The sequence below is a fragment of the Colobus angolensis genome, unplaced genomic scaffold (assembly GCF_000951035.1).
Source record: "Colobus angolensis palliatus isolate OR3802 unplaced genomic scaffold, Cang.pa_1.0 Scaffold23, whole genome shotgun sequence".
In the NCBI taxonomy this organism is placed as follows: domain Eukaryota; kingdom Metazoa; phylum Chordata; class Mammalia; order Primates; family Cercopithecidae; genus Colobus; species Colobus angolensis.
Window position 1 is genome coordinate 17,771,131 of NW_012115488.1, and position 9,723 is coordinate 17,780,853.

Here is a 9,723-nt window from a genome sequence, read left to right on the forward strand (position 1 = left end):
TTACAAAAGTTAAAGCATGCTATGAAAACTTTCCAATTAGCTCATTAAATGACTCCAGTAATTTACCCTCCATTTTCTTTTTACCTCACTTGCATTGAGCTGAGATCATGCTACAGCACTCCAGCCTGGCGACAGAGCAAAATTCTGTCTAAAAAAAAAAAAAAAAAAACACTTCCTCTCTAACACCTTTTTGAATATACATTATTTTCAAACTACATTTCTCATCATTATTGAAATTACAAAAGTTAAAGCATGCTATGAAAACTTTCCAATTAGCTCATTAAATGACTCCAGTAATTTACCCTCCATTTTCTTTTTACCTCACTTGCATGCCATTTGGTCCCACAAATTCGAATATACTCAATTGTATATTTAAACTGGCTATTCCATTATCACCCCTAGATTATAACAGTCTTTCTTGAAGTTAATTTATAACTTTAAAACATGGCAAGATGCCGAACGATTATAGGTGAATAGCTTCATATACACGCATATGAATTTAACATGAATACAATTCTCCTGGGAATCTTGTCAAAATGGAAATTCTGGTTCAGTAGATCTGGGACCTTTCACGATGAAGGAATGGTTCTGTACAGTACTGGAATAGAGAATAAATGATTCTATGCACTTGTCAAAACCCACAGAACAGTGCCTCATGGAATAAGTATTAATAGACACAAATTTAAAAAATCAACCAGTATGATGATGATCACAGGATGGAATGCACATTGTGACAAATGAGTCTAATTTTAAAACAAATTTATCACATAATTACACTCAAAGGGGTGAGGGAAAAATGAACTTGACCAACATCAGAAAACAGTGTTTTGACTAGAAACTTAAAGGCTAAATATTAAAGTGTACTGTACATAAACACCATATTTTAGTTGGAAAATTAGTTTCTCCTGATAAAGTATATCTAAAAATTCTAAAACTGCTTTACATGTATATTAGGAGTGAATGTATAAGCATATAAATGGTGGATGGTGAGAGCCAGGTTTCTCACTGTTGAATAAGGAAGTTACAAAGGAATCAGAAACAAAGGTTAGAATGAACCCTATAGTACAGGATTAGAGTTGGAGCCATCGGTATGAACTCATGTTTATGTATGAGCTGGTATGTATATAGATGGAAAGATACAGAAATTACTATAGATATGTAGGTATACATAGTGTATCTATATATATTACCTAGCTCTGTCCACTTTGTTCAATGAGAGGAAATAAAAGCAGTGACGCTTGAATATCAACAAGCATACGCAGTACCCAAATCTTGGTTTCTAATACTATTCTCCACAAAAATGGAACCAAGGCTCCTTGGAGAGTGGCTGATTCTAGGGTGAAAGTAAGGGAGTATGTAAAAGAAACATACAAGCCAAACTAAAAAAGCTTCCAAGAGCCAAGGCTAGATCAATTTAAGTAACAAAAAAGTCAACTATTATACATTAGGTACATAAAAGTACCCATTATACATAAACACATAAATATTATACACAAATATGTATTTTATAGAGTTGTAATCCAGTTTAGTGGATTACATATAATCCACTAAATCCATATAAGCACACATATAAATCATACATATATAAACGATTTATAAATTTCCTTATAGAAATTCCATTTAATACATGGAAATACTCCCCCCACCAGGAGATGGAATTTAATTCCTACCCAATCCTCCTGAAACTAGGCTAGACACAGTGACTTCCTTCCACAGAATATATTATGGAAAGGGAACTTTATAGTAGAGAAATTTGCAAATACTACCTTGACCAAGTGATGGAAGTTACCACCACCAGTAATGTCATGAGGATAACATGTTTCCCATGATGTGACTAGCACACTTTATCTCTGTGGTATTCTTCTAAAAACCAATAACCCTAGTTTATCCTAAGAGCAATAGACAAGGCCAGGTATGGTGGCTTACACCTGTAATCCCAACATTCTGGGAGGCCAAGGCAGGTGGATTACCTGAGGTCAAGAGCTCAAGATCAGCCTGACCGACATGGAGAAACCCTGTCTCTACTAAAAATACAAAAATTAGCCAGGCATGGTGGTGCACACCTGTAGTCCCAGTCACTCAGGAGGCTGTGGCAGGAGAATCGTTTGAACCCAGGAGACGGCAGTTGCAGTGAGCCGAGATCACACCACTGCACTCCATCCTGGGCAAGAGAGCAAGACACCATCTCAAAAAAAAAAAAAAAAAAAAACAACAACAGACAAATCTAGATTTCAAAGACATTCTACAGGATACCTGGCCAGTATTTCTCAAGATGGTTTAGATCATGAAAACTAAGGAAAGACTTAGAAACTCTCACAGATCAAAGACTGGGGAGATCTGACAACTAAACGCAATGTGGTACTCTGGATTTAATCCTACAACAGAAAAGAGAGAGTTAATGGGAAAATCAATGAAATCTGAGTGAAGTATAGAGTTTAGGTAATAGTTTTTTAAAAAAGAACTAAAAAATAAATAAAATGGCTATAAATTTTGTTTCCCCATCTGGAAAGTGGGAATGAATCATAACACTGCATACTTCACAGAAGTTTTGTGAGGATGAACTGTGATAATTCAAGTAATGCACAACGCCCTATGTGCATCATGCTAGGTTAAGGCACAGTAAGAGCTCAACAATCATCGGTTGCCATTGTTACTGTTTCTGGAGAAATAAAACTTAGCTAGCCTCTTGTTGGTCTTGCTCAAGACACAGTTCACTGGAGGTTCCCAGAAAATGAAAACCATATATAACAACATCAATAACAAAAAAAGTAGCAAGATGCTATGACTCCAGATGAATAGCTTCATACAAAGGTGTATGAACTTAATACATAAGAATCACTTGGGAATCTTGTTAAAATGAAGATTCTGATTCAGTAGGTCCGGGGCAAGGCACAAGGTTCTACAATTATAATAAGCTCCCAAGTGATGCCAACACTGCTGGTCCATGGACCACAACTGGAGCAACTTTTCTATTTCTGTAGTTTTAAATATTCCCCATTTTAAAAAAAAGTTTAAACATTTTCTCCATTTATCATAACGTAATACTCATTTTAAAACAAAAAACTGCACCACACATAACCCATCAGTCATCAACATCTTAAATAAGCAACCACTTAAGCAGAGTAAAAGAGATAACATCACATTAATGCTTGCCCACACATTATCTTATGACTATATACAGAAAAGTAATATCTTTGAAAGTTAACTCATTTACCATTTCTGATCTTTAACCATATAGCCATTCCTGAAGTAAATCATCACTCAAGATAACTTATTTAAAACTAAAAACAGTCGGTTGGGCACAGTGGCTCACGCTTGTAATCCCACCATTTTGGGAGGCCGAGGTGGGTGGATCATGCGGTCAGGAGTTCAAGACCAGCCTGCCCAAGATGGTGAAACCCCATCTCTACCAAAAATACAAAAATTAGCAGGGCATGGTGGCAGGCGCCTGTAATCCCAGCTACTCAGGAGGCAGAGGCAGAAAATTGCTTGAACCCAAGGACAGAGGTTGCAGTGAGCCAAGATTGTGCCACTGCACTCCAGCCTGGGCAACAGAGTGAGACTCCATTTCAAAAAAACAAACAAACAAACAAAACACTAAAAAAAACTCTACCAGGATTTGAAAAATTTGCTTGCAAATACCACCACAAATCCACACAGCTGCAAATTGATGCTTTGAAATCTTCCAGCATTATCTTTAAAAAGCTTAACTTCAGTTATATAAAACTTTGTGTTGAGCTGTAACTGTTATACAGGTGCATCCTGGCCCACATTTCTTAGTAAATAAATTTCAAGATTGTCAGCAGTAGCATAGCCAAAGAGACATATTTTTCTGTGTATTCTTCTTCCCTTCAGCGAATAGTTACAGAGAGCTCTCCAGACAGAACACTTAAAAAAATTTTTTTTCAATAGAAAGCCAACTATAACCTGCCAATGCTAAATGAATTCTTTCTTAATTCTATTCCGTTTAATAAACTTTCACAAAGGAAAAAGGAAATTTTGAAGCAAAAATACATTATAGAATTCTAGCCACTAAAAAACCAAAATTTCTTTAGAAAGCTACTTACAATGAATATCAACTTTAAAAACAAAGTATATTTCTCATCTAATTGTATTAGGCGCCCAGGCACGGTGGCTCATGCCTGTACAATCCCCAGTGCTTTGGGAGGCCAAGGTAGACGGATCACTTGAGGTCAGGAGTTTGAGACCAGCCTGGCCAACATGACAAAACCCTGTCTCTGCTAAAAATACAAAAATTAGCTGGATGCAGTGGTGCATGCCTGTAGTCCCAGCTACTCGGGAGGCTGAGGCAGGAGGACTGCTTGAACTCGGTAGGTGGAGGATGCAGCAAGCCGAGGTGACACCACTGCACTCCAGGCTAGGCGACAGAGCAAGACTCCAGCTCAAAAAAAAGAAAAAAAATTACTCTATATTAATATTCATAGTTATAGAAGCTTTTGCTTTTTTGCAAGAAAATCCCTCTACCTCTAAAGTTCACCTCCTCAGTCTTTTAACAAGGCACAATCTCCTTTCTTCGTAATGTCTTATGACAAAAGCTTCTGGGGAAAGGAGTGGGAATTGAGTGTTAATGACTGTAGACCATAGTTATAGCAGCAGTAAGAAAGAAAATGAAGGCAAAAAAGAAGGTCTCTCTCCTGATAAACTTCAAGACAGTTGTAAAAACTAGATAACCACATTTTTCAGAAGCACACAAAATTAACAACTCTGAATAATTAAAGAAATATATTTTGCAATTATTTAAGATGAGTAAGCATTGTAAAATATTCCTTCAATTAGATTTCACAAGGTTTAATTTTTTTTTTTTTTTTGAGAAGGAGTTTTGCTCTTGTGGCCCAGGCTGGAGTGCAATTGCATGATCTCCGGCTTACCACAACCTCCACCTCCTGGATTCAAGCAATTCTGCCTCAGCCTTCCAAGCAGCTGGGATTACAGGCTACCACACCCAGCTAATTTTGTATTTTTAGTAGAGACAGGGTTTCTCCATGTTGGTCAGGGTGGTCTCAAACTCCCAACCTTAGGTGATACGCCCGCCTCGGCCTCCCAAAATGCTGGGATTACAGGCGTGAGCCACCGTACCCGGCCACAAGATTTAATTTTTTTTCACCTGTAGTATCAAATTAGACCAATTACTCCTCCTCACTTTAGATATGGCAGAAAAATAAATAAAATATTGGAACAGGTAAGTAGTCAGAATATACCAGCACACATGATCTGTCTGCATATCCAACTAGAGGATTTACTCTCAAGAGTCTTATTTCCTATTTTATGAGTAGTTTGGTTCCTGTGTTTCCTCTAGATATTTCTACCTACTAAACATTTCATTGCAACTACGAATAAGAAAATGTGAGACCGGGTATGGTGGCTCACACCTGCAATCCCAACACTTTGGGAGGCCAAGGTGGGAGGACTGCTTGAGCCCATGAGTTCAAGACCAGCTGAGGCAATATGGTGAGACCTCATCTCTACAAAAAATTTTAAAATTAGCTGAATGTGGTGGCATACACGCCTGTCAGGATGCTGAGGTGGAAGAACCATTTTGAGCCCAGGAGGTAGAGGCAGAGGCTACAGTGAGCCGAGACTACACAACTGTACTCCAGCCCGGGTGACAGAGTGAGGCCCTGTCTCAAACAAAAAAAATTGTGGGTGGACAATATGACTCTTCTATTCACTTAACTGTAGTAGCATACCTATAGAGATTTGAATCAAAGCTGAGATTCAAGTCTTTTAATTAAACCTCAACTCTGGTGGTTCTAGTAAAACTTTACTGTTCGAAACTTTACAATGCACTTTGTAATTAATTAAGATGAAACTTCAATATCAATTCAATCCTTAGAGTGGAAGCAATCATATGAGTTCTAATTAATGCAGAGATAGCATCAACTCAGGTTTTAAATCTCCTAGACCAACACTTGTTCAATAACGCTGCTTTCCATAACTGTTCCTTATTTTATTCTGTATGATATTCTTGTTATCCAAACGGTACCTATGAAAGCTGATAAACTAAAATATAACTAGTTAGGTCATAAAATTCCATGTGTCAGGCCGGGCATGGTAGCTCACACCTATAATCCCAGCACTTTGGGAGGCCGAGGCAGGTGGATCACTTGAGCACAGGAGTTTGGGACCAGCTTGGCCAATGTGGCAAAATCCCATCTCTACATAAAAAAATACAAAAATGAGCTGGGAGTGGTGGCCAGCGCCTGTAATCCCAGCTACTCTGGAGGCTGAGGTAAGAGAATCACTTGAGCCTGGGAGACGGAGGTTGTAGAAAGCCAGGATCGCACCACTGCACTCCAGCCTGGGTGACAGAGCGAGACTCTGTCTCAAAAAAAAAAGAAAAAGAAGAGTCCAAGTTTCAGATTAAATACAAATACTACTACTTAATTTTAGTTTTCTATCTAACATTTTTCTTAATCTTCTTAATTGCCAAAACTTTCCCGTTTCTTGTCCACCCCCATGTCGCCATGAATGCAATTAATGTTTTTGTTATATAGTATCCTGTGTTACACAAAACATGCTGGTTACAATAAGCAAATATTCAGTGCTCATTATCTCAGAAAATATTTTAAGCCCTTTACATGAAGCATCTCAATCCTCAAATTTTTTTAAATTTATTTTTTATAAATTAGAGACAAGGTCTCACTATGCTGCCTAAGCTGATCTCCAACTCCTGAGTTCAAGTGATCCTCCTGCCTCAGCCTCTCAAAGTGCTGGGATTACAAGCATGATCCACCAAACCCAGCCATGAACTTTAAATAAGATAATAGTGTAATCCCCCTCTTTAGGGGGCAAAAATCAGAGCTTCAGAGATTAATTTGCCCTAATTCACACAACTAATAAGAGGTAGAAATGGGATAAGTAAACAGTTTGACTCCACATTCCCAATTTCTAAATATGATAACGCATATAACTACATGGATTATAAATTAATATGCAGATAACTCAAAATTTGGGAGCTACAGAATTTGAAGAATCTTCTTTGCAAACACTTGACCCAAGCAAGAACTCTTAACACCTTCACAGATAATTAAAACTCCAATCTGAAAATAAAACAGGGCACAGTAATATTTCAACAAATGTTTGGCTCAGCACTGTCTAAAACTTACTCCAGTGATAGAACTTTTCTATGTACTGTCCAATATGGTAGCCACTAGCCACATATGATTATTCAGCACTTGAAACGTATCTGGTAAGACTAAGTAAATTCTGAATATTTTGTAATTGAAGTTTAAATAGCCACATGTGACTAGTGGTAACCATATTGAACAGTATAGGTATAGAAGACAAAATGCCAGAAAAAGATGAGTGAAAAAATTTTTACTGCCTTCATCTAGAAATTTCACTAACAGTCAAAACAATTTAAATCTATTTTACATGCTCCAGCTTAATTATTAGCTCAAATATAAACTTCCAAATAGATTTAAGTAAACAAAAACTTTCTATATTTAAGACCTACTGTGTATCTGAATGAAAAAAATTGAAACCTGTATTTTGAAAAAAGGTTCGTATATCACAATTTTTTTAGTATTTTGGATAGCTAAGAGGAAAACCTGAAAACTCTGCTGCCTATAAGGAAAACTAAACAACAACAACAATAATAAAGAAAAAAGAGAGTGAAGTTTTCAACTCTCTTCATAGTAAACGACTGATAACGAAGTGCTTACTTACCTTGATTCTCCACTACTGTTTCTAACACTTTCTTCATCACTGTGTCCATTCATTGTAAATTATTATTAAGTTTTAAAGTAAAATATAAATCTTCCCAGTTTAAAAGATGAATATAAATACTGACTCCTTGAATATAAAAATTCACAGATAAATTTTCTTCAACAGTCACAGGTTTTCTGGGACTCTCCTTTCATTCACCTAAAGAAAATATATTAACAAATTAAGAAAATTTCCTACAGAAAAAAGGTAAATAAGCCCTGTTTAAAACATATAAATCTACGTAGGCCAATTAGACTAGAGGTGGTAAGGAAGAAGTGGAGGCCTTTTATTAAATACTTAAAACACCTAGACTTCTAGTAACCACACTCCTGACTACTAACTGGAATTGAGTATGCTACTGCTAGTATACTTCAGACAGAAGAATTAAAATACTTGTGGAGTGATATGATTTTGAGAGACTAACTGAAACTGCAACTATCTAACAATGTTTGTATAGACTCCTAAAGCAAGGTGATACGAAGTAACATATGCATACATCCCAAGAGTAGATAACGGAGTCTTATTAGATAACTTGGTCGAATAAATGAAGTGGGGGGCGGGGGGAGGTTACCTTTAATCAAGCCCTCATTCCTCCCACCAAGAACTCCATACACTTGAGTGAAAAAGTTTTGAAAACGCTCCCATGGGAGGAACAGGCAAATAAAAGATATCATATAGTCTCAACAAAAATGCACAGATCAAAATAAATGTGTTCTTTAACAGGTAAACGGATAGTGGGATAACGTTTAAATAATACTTAACCAGTTTGCACTTGGTTTTTATTTTGTGAAAAAAATTAAAAAGGTAATAGAATATCCACTATATCTGATTTTTTTTTATGTAAAAAAATTGGGGCAAGAATAATGAACCAAGACACACCATTTCCACCTTTAGAGATTTCGGTACAACACTGAAGAATCACCTACAAGCCATCCACGAATAAACAAAGGAGATCTCTGGCAGGGGAGGGAGAGGAAGAAGCGGGGGAAGGAGACGTCAGATCCTTCCCCAGCCAGAAAGTACCGAGACAGCCAACTGAGAGCAGAGCTGTCCTCCGACCTCAGCAAAGAGAATTCACTCCTACGATTATTTCCCTTCCACAAAAGAGGGAGGGAAACAGACTGTTACCAACTCAATGATAGCAAAGTCTGCATCTGGATCAGGATGTTAATTCTCTAGACTACAGTCCAGTAGACTCTGCAAGCACAGGTTATCTAAAAAGTAACCGTTCTACTCGACATTTATTCCTAATGTTAAATATTAATCTCACCCTACTCAAAGAGCCTTACTGAACAATTAAGTCTTAAAAAATCGATGTGAACAAACTGACTTTCCCGTTTCTTCCTTTAAAAAGTTCACTCCCCTTTTCGTTCTTTCCTTTTCACCTTCCTTTCGTCCCTCAAAATGGCTTTCTCTGTACATTTTAACTTCCTTTCTCCCCCATCTCCCTTATCCGATAAAGTCCTCTGAAACCCTTTCACAACCTTAAGTTCTGAAGCTCCAAGCGCACACAGCGCTCTTTCCTCTCAAGTGTCTCCATGAGGACTATCCTAAGTTATCAAACGTCTTCAATCCCCTGTCTTTTAGCAGTTGCTTTGCTCCTGCTAAGTTTTTAGAGCGGCACTCGAAAGAGGTTCGGAAATCATCCCCCTTGCTCATCCATCCAACGCGCTCCAATCAGCCTCCCTTGCGGACCTGCCCCCCTCTCCCAGGGCCTCCATCCCGGTCCGGGAGTCCCTCTTCCCGCCTCAAACTTCCCGCAGACCCGCCCCGCGCCCTCCCAGGCTCGCCCGAGCCACCGCCCCCTCCCCCTCCCGCCGCTCCCCACGTGCTGGGAGCCTGGGTCGCGGCGGGACCCACGCACCGGCTAAGAGCCAGCCATTCGCCGGTCTCCTCTCGCGGCCCGGTCGGCACCAAGCTGAAGAGGCCGAGGCAGGGCCGCCAGATCGGCGTAAGTACGCGTTCTGCGGCCGCCGGCCTGTACTCGCCGCTCAC

General features: G+C 38.6%; 1 protein-coding gene across 1 annotated transcript in view; it reads right to left on the reverse strand.

The window, feature by feature from the left end:
* The window catches only part of CHD1 (chromodomain helicase DNA binding protein 1), a 73,340-nt gene extending 65,473 nt beyond the window's left edge, over nucleotides 1–7,867 (reverse strand). The window contains 1 exon segment of the mRNA XM_011944302.1: nucleotides 7,690–7,867. Within this exon segment, the coding sequence (XP_011799692.1) occupies nucleotides 7,690–7,742 (53 nt within the window). The 5' untranslated portion in view covers nucleotides 7,743–7,867.
* Between the last annotated feature and the right edge of the window lie 1,856 nt (nucleotides 7,868–9,723).